Source organism: Lutjanus erythropterus, chromosome 13, assembly GCF_056507025.1.
Source record: "Lutjanus erythropterus isolate fLutEry1 chromosome 13, fLutEry1.hap2, whole genome shotgun sequence".
NCBI lineage: Eukaryota > Metazoa > Chordata > Actinopteri > Lutjaniformes > Lutjanidae > Lutjanus > Lutjanus erythropterus.
In genome coordinates, this window is record NC_139329.1 from 37,624,240 (window position 1) to 37,639,428 (window position 15,189).

Genomic DNA, 15,189 nt, shown 5'->3' on the forward strand with positions numbered 1-15,189 from the left:
ACAAAATATCACAAAACAACAATAGGAGCTAAAAAACCTAAAAAGAGCCTCAAACCCCCCACAAAAATATATAAAACTGCAGGAAGATACATAATAACTACAATGAGACACAAAATGCCAATAAGAAATGGCAAAACAACCATAAAGAGACACAAAATGACCACATGAAGATGCAAAATGACTAGAGAGATGTAAAGTGACTAAACAAATAAAGAGGCAAGAGGCAAAACAAGCACAAAGTCTGTGTGTCCTGCTACTCTGAAGAAGAGAAGATGGAACTTTTAAAATATCTTTGCTCGGGGCCCATCATCTCCAGGGCCTCATAATCTGTCCATGATAATTCAGAGCTTCCCATTTATCACTCCTTATGATGTAATTGATTAGATTAACGCGACGCTGGACCTGAATAACGAAGACTGACAAATAGATTAACTAATTAAAAATGATTAAGTTCATTTGAGTTTGTGGTAAAAAACTCCACCTCACTCCCAAAAAGGACTGAACAGCTTCCAAGCAGAACAATCCACCATCACAACAATCCCACTTTTAGAGGCGCAGATCACCTCCTGACAGACTACTGTACAGAAATATCATTTTTAAAGACCATATAAGCTTGGAACTGGTTTTTAAGACCTTTCAAGACCTGTAAATACCCCTTGTGCTGTTTGTAGTCCTCTGTGTATCAGCCAATAGTTGATGAAAAGTGAGCCAAAAAAGGAAAACGGAAGTCAACAAGCAAAATCGATAATAATACGACCACAACAACAGCCGAGTTGTCCAACAGATGAGATAAACCAAGAGTTCACAGTTTCCATGCTGAGAGTTTTGAATCAGGGTGACTCACCTCCAGCCATGGCCGTCTTCCCTTCAGATGACACCGTCACTGCTGTCGTCGCTATGACAAACTTCACTCCTGTGGAGAGAAGATTTACCTCAGGATCAGCTGATTGGGGAGAAATAAAAGATATAAATGCTGAGGGCTGAAGAGACGGACCTTTATCGTTGATGGGGTAGTAGTAGAAGCTTCCGGGAGTGTTTTCCACAGCCAGGCGATACCACAGAGGGAAGTGATCGATGGTGTATAGGTTGTCTTTATCAGTCGGAGTCAGAAACTTCCTGTTGAGAGACAATATTTTACTATGAAACTTTCTGCAGAACTCATTCATTCAGTCTCTAAAATTGTACTTTTTTCATCCCTGGCCTGCCTGGTTGTGGCTGTATGTTCAGTTTTTCATGAAGCTCAGGTGAACACATCAGCTGTGACCAGCTTGTATTGATCAGCTCCAAATGTGAGTTGGACTGAATGAATGAGGGACAGTAGAGAATGTCCATGCATGAATAATAATAATAATGATAATAATAGTAATTAAGATGATAATAATAAACCAAAGGAAGGTTTGGCAGACTGGATGCATTTGTCCAGCAAGCTGCTTCTGTTTCTTTTTGCTACACGATGAGTCAGATGTTTGGCAGATTTTCTCTGTGAACTCCTGAGAAAAACTTACACCGTCTCAACCAACATGGAACAGGTTCCGCTCCAGTTCTGGACCTAACTGCATCTTAATTTAGTTTAACAAGCTGTCATTTTGCAGAGGAAATGTTGTCAAAACACGTGTATGAGGCTGTATATTTCTATGCATTAATAAAGAAGTTTGGTGTTGGAGGGTGCAGCAGGAATCTACACAAACTGGAGAAAGACTTGGGGCACTCTGACCAAAACTAAATTAGTCTACTAGTCAAGCTGTTTCACTACATAAAACTAAGTTTTTCAAGAGTCTTGAACAGAACCGGTTCAAGAACCAGAGCTAATTTGGTGAAAAAGAGGTAAGTGTGTTATAAACAAACTGTGAACTGGACACATAAACTCTGTACTGCTTAATTTGTGTCTTACTTTGCCACTCTGGACTCCACTCCTGCGTATCTCACAATCCTCATCAGACCAGCACGAGTACCGAGGAAGGCCGTCTCAATCCCTGGCTCCACCCTGCGCACACACACACACACAGACACACAGACACACACACACACACACACGCATACCAGACACAAACAGAAGACAGAGGAAGGAAGTTAATTATTTGTATGAAAACTTGGTTTGTCCCTCCTGCAGTAAATTACAAGCAAATTAGAGATACTTGTACTTTTCACTTCTACATTTCAGAGGGAAATATTCTATTTTATTCTATTTTTCTTCACTGCATTAATGTGACATCTTTAGTTACTAAAATAAAAAAATGTTTACAGAGGTCAGAAAATGGCAATACAAAAAGAAGATTTTCGTGCATAATACATATGAAGAATTTATTAAATGTTCTGTTACAAATTAAACGACCCAACGGTTTATACAAATACAGCTGAACTTATTAGTTGATTAATCAATTAGTTGATTGACAGAAAACTATTTTGATTATCGTTTATTATTTTTCATGTAAGCAGATTTGCTGCTTTTCCTGTGACTTATTATAATAATTGTAATGTATTTGTAATAGGGGTGCAACGGATCAAAAAACTCACAGTTCGGATTGTATCACGGTTTTGATTCACGGATCGGTTCATTTTTCAGATCAGGCAAAATAGAAAAAAGTGGTGGGATTAGGGTTAAATTATTTTAAAAATGTCTTTGATCTTTGTCTGTCTGTAATTATCACCATAATTATGTAACGTAATAATAATGATAATAGTAATAATAATAATTAATTTTAATAATATTAAAAACTTCAAACTTATACAGTGCTGCACTATGTATATACGATACATATATTAGATCATTATACACTGTACAGAGCAGCATCTGTCCCGTCTTTTCACTGCAACTCTGCATTGAGATTTCTGGTATTATAACTTATACAAAAGTAACACTGACAGTAAAACTATGATGCTCACATGTGGTCCGCGGATCACACGCGTGCCGAACCGCAGAGGGCGATCCGTACGGAACACGGGTCGACTGTGATCCGTTGCAGCCCTAAATTTGTAATAATGTTGAGGTCTGTGACGGTGTCACTTCGGGCTCAGCTCACTGTGATGAAATTTCTCACTATTTTCAGAATTTTCACAAATCATCCAATCAATCAATTCATGAAAAAACTAATCAGGAAATTAATGCATCATGAAAATAATCATCAGTTGCAGTCTTCATGTTCAGAATGAGCTCCACCTCAACCAACTACAACAGTAACTTTTCTCTGCATCAAGTACTTTAACTACTTTTAGTACTTTAAGCATCAAAGTACAGGATCTGAATACTTCTTCCACCACTGGTCAGGATTTAAAATCTGCAGGATGATGGCTCACAAGGCCACAAACATGAATACAGTTTTGTTTTCAGAGATCAGAAAAATGGCGATTTAAAACTCACAGCAGTGCAGAAACAACTGTCACTGTCAAAAGTTTTACTATTTCTTTTAAATAATTTCCAGTTCCAACTGTCTGCAGAAAGATGTTTTAATTCACTCATGTATTTTTGGTTGAACTGAACCTTTAATATTTCACATATTTAATAATTAATCATAAATGAAAATGAAGGTCTCTGGTCTCACCTGTCGTTGAGCATCAGGGCGTTCCAGTAGGCTTCGAGCGGAGCCGTCACCACGGCGTCAAACAGCGTCTGCTGCAGCAACACCTCGTCACCTAGGCAACGGACAGGCCGGGTCAAACAGAGGTGACTTTTTCAATCACAGTGAAATAAACATTTATCAACAGTCTGAACAAGACTTTCTTAATGTTGTGATGTCAAACACAGAGCACATAAGTTATTAAAAAGAAATCCATATATAAAATGAACTAATACAAATGCATGGAGGCAGAAATGTTGTGAGTTTATTATTTTAGTGTAAAAGTCCTACACTCGAGGTCGGGCTCCTTCCCCAGCAGGTAGCGGATGGCGGCCTGAAGCTGAGTGTATTTTCGGTGGCCGGGGTCGATGTCCGTCTCACAGTAAGTCCTGAGGAGAAGAGGTTTATTAAACCAGGATAAACACAGAAACCTGCAGGGTATTTATTAGGTTTTCAGTTGATTTCATATTATTTGATAGATCACAAGATCTAAGTAAACTGATAAACCTTCTTTTATTCCTGCTCTCATCACTAACCACACCACATTATTTGTTATTTGTTGATCTATTTGACTCATTCATCTGTCTTCTGCACAGAAAAATGATTCATGGCTGAAACTTCAAGAGTTTAAGATTGAAGTTTCTGATGCACGGCAGTCTGCAGTTTCCACCCATATGCATTAGACATAGTCTACTGCAATTTAACATAACACAAACTTTGCTTAAGCAAAAGCAAACTAGCAAAGATGTTCACAAGATTAGATAAGACCTGCCCCTGCAGTCAACAAGATAAAGCCAGTCTGTGTTGGAACTGGAAAGCATTATGGCACGTCTCAAAAGACACCTTGAAAAGACATTTTTGAAAGTCTGGAAGTCTTTTCTCTTGTACCTCTCCTCTTGTACTTTGGTATCCAAACATTAAGTCAAGAATCTCTATCTCCAATCTACAAATTGGGCTTTGTGTACCTTTTCAAACTGTGATTTTGATTGTTATGATTTGTATCATGTTGTGACAAACAAATGAATATGTTTGAAAAGTTAAACAAAAAGATTTGAAAATAAAGATTTATTTACTTACCACTCAGAGGCGATGGTGAGGTCTGGAGAGGTGAGATCATGCAGCCCTGCAGAGGAAAGGACAAACCCTTCAGTCATTTCAAATGAAAACATGCAGATTTAGTTTAAGAAGCTGTTGTTTTGCCAAATAGACGTTGTCAAGTTGTGTGTGTGATATTTCTATGCATTAATAAAGAGCTTTGGAAGGTGCAGCACCAATCTACACAAACTGGAAATGAGCTTGTTGGTTTATTGTTTATGTTGTATTTTTCTAACTAACTGAAGTATCAGATACAACAGCTGATTATTTACTGTGCTGCAGGGAATTGTGGGAAATCCTACCTTCCTCCACAGACACATTTCCCATAAACATCAGCTGTCCATGACCCCTCGTCAGCACCATACCGAAGCTGCAGAGACACAGAGAAGAGGTGAGAAACATGTGAACACTGACTGGACTTTTATTTTGAATAATATACAGAGTATCATGCTGCCATCTACTGGCTGAATTAACAGATACAACTGAATGTGTCAACAGTGAAAAGAAAAGTGTGTCCTTTTGGTCAAATTCACTGTGGAGAGACACTGGATTCATGATGCTGACTTTTTTTTCTTTTTAAATGACACCAAGATATGCACATTTAAACTGTTTGTTACAAAACAAGCCAAGCTGCATGTTGCTTTTGTGACACAAACTGATTTCAACATGAGAATTATTAACATCTTGAACATTTCCTTTGATCTGAAGTCACTGTTATGCAACTGAACAAATAAATTCAGCTCTAACAAAACTGATTAACATTGTCTCCGCTACACTGACAGTGAAGCTGAAAGAAAAAAAATCATATTCATCCATCATGTATTTTACATGTATAGTTAACCTGCATCTTGAATTCTGATGAGCAGCTCACTTTTTACTGTCTAGTACGGAAGTAAATACTTTTATCTGTGAATATGGACCAACATGCATTTGCACATTGCATAAAACACATCAACATCACGCAGAAAATGCAATAAATCAAAACATATGATGTAATTCTCCTTCCTCTAATTTTCATTTATTTTTATTGTCATGTTTTTCTTCTTTTCTTGTTCCTATTTCTTTTACTGTTTGGTGTTTTAGCGTCTTTTGCTTGTGTCTCAGTCTTACTTCAGTTTTAGCGTAATTTTGTCTTGCTTCTGTTTGGCCTTACTGTGTTGACCTGTTGTTATTTTGCCTCCTGTTTTTTGCTTTGTCTGGTACAGATGGTCATAGTTCAGGTTTGTTGAAGTGTGGGTGTACGAGGTACTTCATCCATAGTCAGTGTATTACCTACAGTAAATGGCGGTCGACACACCACAGCAGTGGGTACTTCTGCTTCTTCTCCAGGCTGGGGGCGCGTTGACTGTTATCTACTGTAGGTAGTACACTGACTGTGGACAAGTACCTCATACAACCAAACTTCAAATAATCCAAACTAACTCTTTAAAGTTGTTTAAAAGGAAGAAAAAACTCAGCTGATTTACCTGAAGGGCGTCTCATCGATGTTTGTGTAGTAGTAGTCGTTGATGAGGTACAGAGGTCGTTTCTGTTCGAGGAGAAGTGAACCGTGTTATGATCAGAACATTTTTACTGTTCGATCACAAACTAGTTGGATCAGTTCATAAAACACTCAGTAAACACAACTGAAGCAGCTTGTTGTGTCTGAACATTCAGTCAGTCTGATCAGGTCGATCTGACGTAAAGTTACTCTCTTGGCCTCTCTTACATAACACTGACTCACCTCTGTTAGCCTGAGCTGTTAGCTAGTAAAGATAGCATGCTAATGCTAGCCTCTCTGGTAGCTACTTTCACTCATGTGACTGTGGTAGTTACTGTAGCTAAACGGTCTTTATGGTGAGTTAACAGAAATCAGTTGTGTTCAGACAAACTGCCATTTTAAACAAACTATCAATGAACTGGTGACTATCACCAATCACATGAGGACCAATCAGGAAGAGTTCTTCTTCTTCTTCTTGGAAATAAGCAGTTGGCAATCAACATGAAGAAATCATTACTGCCATCTACTGACGTGGAGGGCAACTACAGGTTTATCCAAACTCCATACAAAATTAGGGGTCTATTGAATGTTATTCTTTTACATCTTAAGCTTCTAATGAAGGTTTCAAATTAAGCATCAGATATCTGCATCATATTTTAAGATGTCATCACCCAAATAAATAAAAATCTTTAATTACAGTTATTTTACTTTGTTAAAATTCAGAATAATATCATCTCTTTGTTGTGTGAAAATCGAAACTATTTGTGATAGAAACACAACACCAACGTATATGAGAATAATTTGGGATATTATGTTAAGATACTGTGATTAACACGGTGTATGTTGATTAATTCACTCACCCCTTTATCCACCGATGCTCTGATGCTCAGGCGGATGCTACCAGTCTCTCCCTTCACCATGGCTGTTCTCAGCTGAAAGTGTGAGGCAAAAACAGGTTTATTACAAAGTCAAATAAGTTTTCTTCTCTTATGTCGGGTTGAGAATACACCACACGTCTGTCTGTCAGATTAGACAGACTACGTGTTGGTTACCGATCAATCACAGCTCACTGTCTTTCAAAACCTGCATGATGTCATCAGGAAGGAGCTGCTACAGACCAACATCCAGGAACAAAAACAAGAAATGTCCCCAGGGATTCGGAACAATTGAAGGATCTCAGTCTGGGTGTAAATAAGTTCCAAGTTCCACCATCAGCAAAGCAGTAAATCACAATCAACAGCACCAGGGTGTGTTAGTGCCCAGGGCATCATGGGTAACTGTCACATCAGTGAAGGCCCCATTAATGCTGAAAGGGTCATACAGGTTTTGGAGCAACATATGATGCCACCCAGGCTACGTCTTTTTCAGAGACGTTCCTGCTTATTTCAGCGAGACAACACAAAGACAGTGTTATTACCTTCTCCTCTGTATCCTCCCACTCCACCTCAGACAGATCCACACTGTTGTAGTTTGGTTTCGGCTTCAGTTTCTTTCCATCTTTGTACTGCAGGACAGAGGACACACTGTTACTGTCTGTGTGTGTGTGTGTGTGTGTGTGTGTGTGTGTGTGTGTGTGTGTGTGTGTGTGTGTGTGTGTGTGTGTGTCGGCAATGAAATACTGTATAACTGTCCTCATAAATACTTAATCCCTTTTCCTCCTAATGTACCTTTCAGGACATCTGCTACACTGTAATAATAGTAAATCTCTTCCTTTAAATAGAGATGTAGTAAATCAGAGATGCTGCAGCTCTCGAGCTAAAACTGGACTCACCAGAGGTCGAAGGTCGGGGTGAGCCAGGATGTAACCGTTGTTGGTGATGAGGAAGGCGTAGCCGTGAGCTCCCAGCTGTGGAGAAGAAGAAGAAGAAGAAACACATGGAACAAAGTTCAGGCAATGTTGAAATTTAAAGCTTTTATTGTGGAATCTGTCGTTTCCCCTCCCCTTTAGTCTGGATCAAAACAGAAAACGGAGCAGGAATGACAGCTGAGATTTGAACGTTTCACAGAACAACTCACCATGTATCTGGGCGCCAGCTTCATCACCTCCATCAGTGGGATGTCAGAGCCGACCACACCCAGCAGGATCCCATGGGACAGCTGGAGAGAAAGGCTGCAGGATTAAAACTAGGCACCATAATAATACTTTATTATATTCAGTTTACTTTTTGTGTAAAGTACAACTTAAAGCTGCAGCTTTAAACTGTTATCTGCTTCTGTATAAGTACAAAATGGTCTCTGTATTGTTCGGTGGTTGTTGTTTGCTTTATTATTCTGACAGTTTTATATCCGTTATTTATTTTTAATACTGTCTTCCGTGTCACTGCTGAAAGTGAGGTCAGTGTTTTCCAAGTACCATGACACTTGTAATAAAGTGTATTAATCTTGACTTTCCGATTAATATTTACAAAATACTATGGCACAGATTTCACTTACAATGTAAGTTATGCTCCTCTGAAAAAAAAAATCAAATGTAACAAAAAAAAAGTGGCATAAAAGCTGAGACACCAACAAAAATGACAAGAAAAACATGAGCTCAAAGGGTTTATCCTTGTAAAATTGGACAGCAGCTCTAGAGAAAAATCCTCTTGGACTCCATCATTTTCCTTAGCATTTAACATGCTAACTGTTAACATGAAAGTTCAGGCTAATTTTTAATGTAAATTTGAATGACAATCTTCAAACATGGGTAAAATTTAAATAATGAATAAGAAACGATCCATCTGAACTGAAATATCACAGCTGCATAAAAACATCAGTGCTGCTTTTACTTTCCTGTTTTCCTTTCAGTAAATTACACTATTTTCTGTCTGTTTGATCTGTAATACAAACTATAGGAAATCAGTGAGTCGTGTTTTTGTGTGCGAGCTTTTTGATGATATATAGAAAGCAACACTGTTTGCTGACTTTGTAAAACTGTCTAATCAATTTAGTCTCCTGCAAACATTTTACTTTGACATTTGTCAACATTAGCTAACATGTTAACATTTATCATAAAACGTAGATAAAGATTTAACTAATGTTGTTACAGCTTGTTCAGATGTGCTCAGTTTGCATGTTTTTTTCTTAGCATGTTTACAAGATGAAGCTCTCAGAGACGGAGGAGTTAGTTTTATAGGTCATGAAGCGATGGACGAACTTTGACCTGCTGCTAACTCTAGATAAAATGTAGATTTTTTATTTAATGACAAAATTTAATTGCAATGTTAGTTGAGATATTTCACTCTGGACCAAAGACAGATGGATAAAACTCGACACTGACCGTTTCCTTCTTCTTGCTGAAGACCGGCATGGCCACTGAGGTCATGAGCAGCAGACTCTGAGCCTTAGTGGTGAAAAGCTGAGACAGAAACAGACATTCAGCACACTCTGTCTTATTATTTTTATAAACACACACACTCAAAAATAAATGATGGATCAAGGAGAATATTATTTTGGTTATTTAAAAAACATTTAAAATTGCAGTGCATAGAATTATTCTCAATTATTATTTTGTCTGTATTTCTTTTAATTTAGTGCATCAAGTTTATCCTTTGCCTATTCAAATATTCTGTTCATAAGCCATATATAAAGCAGTTCCCTCTCATCTACACCCAAATCTAATATAAAGTTTGAGATACTATATTGTGATTGCAACTCTGGGATTGACCTCCAGGTGGTGCTGTACGGCAGCTGCAGTACTGTGTGAATTTAAAAACACCCTGGTGGTAAAAGAACAACAGTCACTACAATTTAACCTGGTGGTTTTCAACATGAGGGCCAGGACCCTCCAGGAGGCCACGAAAGGATATGTGTGAATTATACTGTGTGTTTGGTGAGACAAAGCCAACAAAACCTGTAGACCTTCTATATTTCTATATACAAAGAAACACTTAAGATGTTTTTAATGTTCAATGTGTTAAATTTCAAGACTTTAACAAAAAGCTCAGAGAGGATTTTTTTTGTTGATGTCACGAAGCAGGAGAAACATTTTTGTAATATCTCAGATGAAAACAATGAAAACAATCCTCCTCTATCAGTCTGCCTACTTTTCAACTATTAAATGAAGTGTGAAAACGCACACAAACATTTATCTCAGCATTAAAACCACATTCAAGAACATAGAGGGACTCTGGATCTAAACAACTGTTTTGTTGACAAAAACTGATGAGTCTGAATTGTGAATTATCTTGTTTTATTAAAATGTTGGGCTGTTTTTTTAAGATATATGAGCCAACTAGTAAAGCAGTGGTGTTACATTATGTCAGCTGTGCTGTAGATCATTTAGTCTGTATTTTTATTAGATAAATGATGATATAAAATGTAAAATTTGTTTGACTAAAATGATAAAAGATTACTGGTTCTGGTTTGACTAGACTGACTAAAATGTTCCACAGAATCTGATGACTAAAAAACACAAATTAACTTGACTTAAAAAAAACTATGATGAAAACTAAAAACCGTAACTATCTTGTTCTACATGTTAATTTCTGCAGGAGTCTAAAAATCTAACCTAAATCTAAAACTACAATTTCTTCTTCTTCTTTACCTCCTTGGTGTTGGGGAGCTGCCGGAGTGATGGAGGGAAAGGCCCAGAGGATCATGGGAGAATGACCCGAAACACAGGGAGGAAGCAGACAGACAGATGAGGGTGAAGTGACGACGATGATGATGATGATGAAGACCACTGTACAGTATGTGGATTTAAAGGAGCAGTCCAACCCAAATTATATGAATACTTCACATGTAAAATGACCGAAAACTAAAAAATTCTGTTTAATAAATGATGAACTGCTCCTTTAAGCTCTCTGATTGGCCGACTCAGCTCACCACAGTGTCCATGTACGCTTCCGTCCAGATGATGTCATGGTCATGGTTGATGACCATTGGTCGGCTGAGCACGTGCAGGTACTCCATGACGTTCTCCTGCACGTCGGCCAGCGTGGAGATGTGTGTGTAGTAACCTGAGAAAACACACAGGGTGTGAGTGCAGAGAGACACAAAGGTAAACACACACACGAACACACACACACACACACACACACACACACGAACACACACACACACACACACACACACACACACACACACACACACACACACTTACACACACAGATCACTGACCTTTGTTGTTGCAGGCGATCCACTTGGTGTTCTGAGCGAAGGTCATCTCTCTGCCAATCAGGTAGGTGAAGACTCGCACCTGAACAGACAAACACACCTATTTTACACCTGTTCAAACCTGGCTGTGTGTCTTGTGGTATGATCAAGTGGACCTCAGCTCTAGTTCTTCCTCCTCCTCCTCCTTCAGCTGTGCTTCAGCTGCCTGTTTACACCCTGAGTGTTGTCAGGACCTCAACCACGGTTCTGGTTCTCACCCTGCGCTCAGGCCAGTTGAACTCTTCAAAGACCGACTCAAAGTCCTCCATGGCTCCGTCTGTGATCAGCATGATGGCCTGGTTACACATGCTGCCCTGACCGTTCGCCCTCGCCTGCACACACACACACACAAAACCACACACACAGTTTAGAAAAGTCCACTTGAGTCAAAACATGTTATAAAACCACCACAAGTTAGTTTAGTTTAGTTAAGTTTCATGTTGTGCCACCAGTGTTTTTGCTCCTGTGATCATTAAAGGACACAAACCTCGTTGAGGATTTTGAAGGATTCCTTCATAGCGTTCTTGATCTTTGCTTCTCCTTTAACATGCAGCTCCTCCACCAGCAGCTTAAAGTGCTGAGACAGACGGAGACAGAGAGACGTTGTTATTATTATCATCAGACTGTACCGTAATGACATGAAGATGGTCCGACTTTCACACACAATGGAGATGCATAGAATTTAATATGTGGTTCAAAAACTACACAAACATATCATTTGTAAAACTCAACAGCACAGTCTCTGTCCAGAGACAATGTCCTCGTTACTCTGGACAATCACAGACCTCACTGTGGACACTGTTACTGTTTACATCGCACTAGACGGACGCTTCCTTCTGCATGGTGATCAACGGTCTGCTGATGCAGTTCGACAGAAAAAAAATAGTTCCTACATGAACCCGAACAACAAAGGTATCCTGGGTCATGATTTCTGGAAAGAGACACTGTTGTTGAGTTTTTCAAATGTTTTTTGGTGTTTTGAGCTTCACAAACCAAGGGCCATCTGGTTTCATCATGTTGGAGAGAAGTTAGACAGCTCTACGACAGATATCTCTAAAACTCAGCAACTCACACCAAAACTATCTGGATGGATAAATAGCACAACAGGTAGAAGATAAAATATATTTTTGATTTTTGGGGAAACTGTCCCTTTCACCGAATCACAGTTCTAATGTTAACCCTAAAACCAAGTCTTAACCTTCACAGCAATTTAAGACAAAATGTTCTCACAAATGTTCTCAGGTCTCAAACTCTTACTCGTCCTCACAAAGATAAACATTCTGTGTAAACACACACACACACACACACACACAAACACACACACACACACACACACACACACACAGAGCTGCAGGCTGGCTTGCTGTGGTTGTTGACACACACCAGGAAGTAGGCCAAGAGGTTGATCTGGCGATGCGTTGAGGGTATTCCTTGGCCACTAAGACGCCTCGTCAGCTCTTTAAGCCTCCATGAAGCAGATAATGGTCTTACCTCTCTGTTGTCCAAGTCGGCCTGGACCAGAGTTCCTTTGAAGCATGGCTCCACGTACCGAACGTAGTCCGTGTACTACACACAGGAGGAGACGGGGTCAGTCACTGGACTACCAAGAGCACCAGAGACTTCACACAGACAGGACTAGAACCCCCCCGCCCCCAGTGCATCTAATGCAACACTGTGTTTGGTCACTGAAATGTGTCTGTGTGTGTTTTTCTCACAGCGATGACATTAACAAAGTCGTTCTCCCCCAGCGTGTCCAGGATGGTGTTGATGGTGTGTTTGGCGATGGTCATCTTCAGCCCCTTCATGCTGCCGCTGATGTCCACCATGATGATGATGTCTTTGGGAGACGTGGCTGCCTGGATGTACCTAAACACAGCATGACAGAGGACATTAAATCATATCACAGCACATTATTTATTGAACTGAGGCTGTGAGTCCTCTGCAGTGGCTGTGGGTTCAAATCCCACCCGTGGCCCTTTGCTGCACGTCGTCCCCCGACTCTCTCTCCTCACTGCAGCTGTCTTATCATTAGAGGCTTAAAAGCCCAAAAACTATCTAAAAAAAAATTAAAAAGTGAATACAGCACAATATTCAAATTAACTAATAAACTGAGATCAAGCTCGAGAAGTTATAAAATGTAATTTATTCATTCTGAATCTCTTTTGACTTCAGTTTTAATTCAAAATGCCCTTTTTTAACTTCATGATGTCACTTTTAAAAACAGTGGTGTTGATGCCAGTTGTCTCCCCTGAACTAATCACACGCTGATCAGATCAGATAATGTCCTTAAGAAATGAAAACAAAATTTGCCTTTTTAAAACTTACATTTCCAAATAAATATTGGTTTCAGAAGAGAGTTTGGACTCCTGCAAACTGCCTACACTAGATTTATTGAGATTTGTGGCACTCGAAGCTAAACAGACAACATGTAGAGAGCTCTGGTTTTAGTTTGTTTGCACTAAGTTTGGACTAACATATTTGACTTGCAAAGCTTTTTTACGTTGTTTGTTCCCCCTTGATGCAACCCTCACCTTTTATCCGGGCTCGGGACGGACGATTTGAGAATGTGCTGGCCTGTGCATGCCAAGTGGCTGGGGAACGGGCCCCTTAAATGCCTCTGTACTGTGTGAAGTATGTCCTAGTAGTACAGTTACCAGTGCTTGATCCCTTTAGAAGCACTTAGAATTAATATGTGATATATACTGTTACCATCCAAGCTTTAAATTAGACTGTGACAAAAATTTAGGCCATACCACCCAGCAGTAGGCCAACTCGTAGACCAATGTGGAATATCAAAAATCCAATTCCACTGTCTTTGGAGCTGCAAAATGATTTCTATGAGGTTAGTTCCTTTAAAGTTAGATGTATGTATTTGAATTGTTATTGATTCAAAACATTAAACTCTGATAAAAACAAACTATGTGTGTTTTGTGATCATATACATGACATTTCAAGCTGCATTCACTCACATAAGTTAAGATTTTAATCAGCATTTTGTTTGTGAACTAATCAGATTTGATTCCACATTATTGATATAAACAAGTAAAAACTCCTGAGCTGCAGTTTCTCCCAGCAGATGCATGCAGCAGCTTTTCTGGCTCAGCTGCAGTAATGCATCATGACGAGGCGTTCAGGGACATATGCAGCTCTCTGGTATTATTAAGAAATGCATGAACAGTCACATATGGTGCCATGTGGGCTGCACTGACCCGGCTAAGGAGCAGCTTATCGTCTTTTCCAGAGGATCAGGACTCTGGCTGGCCGCTGCTCAGCCGACACACAGCCAGCAGGACACCCGCCTCAGACCGACTCAAACTCAGAGTTACGCACGGATTTTCTCCCTTTTTTTGTACTAATGTCTGCTGTTATAAATAGAAAGAGGCTGGACAAAATATCAGAGACACTGATAGTATGTCAGAAATAAATAACAGTTTAGTGAAATGTTAGTGTTTTTACTGTCAGAGGAGTGGATAGAACTTAATGGTCATTTCTGAGGTTGTAGTTTCCAATTCAAGATTTATAAAATATCACGTTAAGTGTCTTCCATTCTGTGTTTGTGGGCATTTACTTGTGATCACTGTCTTTTTTCAAATGCAATTTTCCTGCATCATGATTTATGACTGATTTACTTTCAGGATTTACTTTCTTTTGTGCAAAAAAGATTTATTTTAACATAAAGTATGCTAAAGACCAGCAAACAGAGAATGACATATATTGTATTTTAAAGAAACTTTATGTACATTAAGCTCAAACTGATGCAGTTTTAGGCATTAAATTGGATTAAAATATATTGTTGTCTTTTCTAAAACCTAAACAAATGCAGGTGAGCTTCATCAACAGACTAAACCTTGCAACCATCTGCTTCAGTGTTTGCAGCAGTGCAGATCAGTATGGAACATAATTTATATCTGTTAACAAACCTAG

At 39.1% G+C, this 15,189-nt stretch overlaps 1 protein-coding gene across 1 annotated transcript in view; it reads right to left on the minus strand.

The window, feature by feature from the left end:
• Positions 1–15,189, minus strand: part of LOC146317078 (voltage-dependent calcium channel subunit alpha-2/delta-4-like) — a 79,252-nt gene that overhangs the window by 43,688 nt on the left and 20,375 nt on the right. Inside the window, exons 8-27 of the mRNA XM_084733730.1 lie at positions 12,981–13,131; positions 12,757–12,831; positions 11,753–11,842; positions 11,484–11,597; positions 11,230–11,308; positions 10,936–11,069; positions 10,655–10,672; positions 9,389–9,466; positions 8,146–8,226; positions 7,901–7,975; positions 7,547–7,633; positions 6,990–7,061; positions 6,116–6,177; positions 4,952–5,019; positions 4,632–4,677; positions 3,846–3,943; positions 3,540–3,630; positions 1,892–1,984; positions 995–1,116; positions 845–913 (exon numbers count right to left, since the gene is read on the minus strand). Coding sequence (XP_084589856.1) covers positions 845–913; positions 995–1,116; positions 1,892–1,984; positions 3,540–3,630; positions 3,846–3,943; positions 4,632–4,677; positions 4,952–5,019; positions 6,116–6,177; positions 6,990–7,061; positions 7,547–7,633; positions 7,901–7,975; positions 8,146–8,226; positions 9,389–9,466; positions 10,655–10,672; positions 10,936–11,069; positions 11,230–11,308; positions 11,484–11,597; positions 11,753–11,842; positions 12,757–12,831; positions 12,981–13,131 — 1,703 coding nt within the window. The remainder of the gene's footprint in view (positions 1–844; positions 914–994; positions 1,117–1,891; positions 1,985–3,539; positions 3,631–3,845; positions 3,944–4,631; positions 4,678–4,951; positions 5,020–6,115; positions 6,178–6,989; positions 7,062–7,546; positions 7,634–7,900; positions 7,976–8,145; positions 8,227–9,388; positions 9,467–10,654; positions 10,673–10,935; positions 11,070–11,229; positions 11,309–11,483; positions 11,598–11,752; positions 11,843–12,756; positions 12,832–12,980; positions 13,132–15,189) is intronic.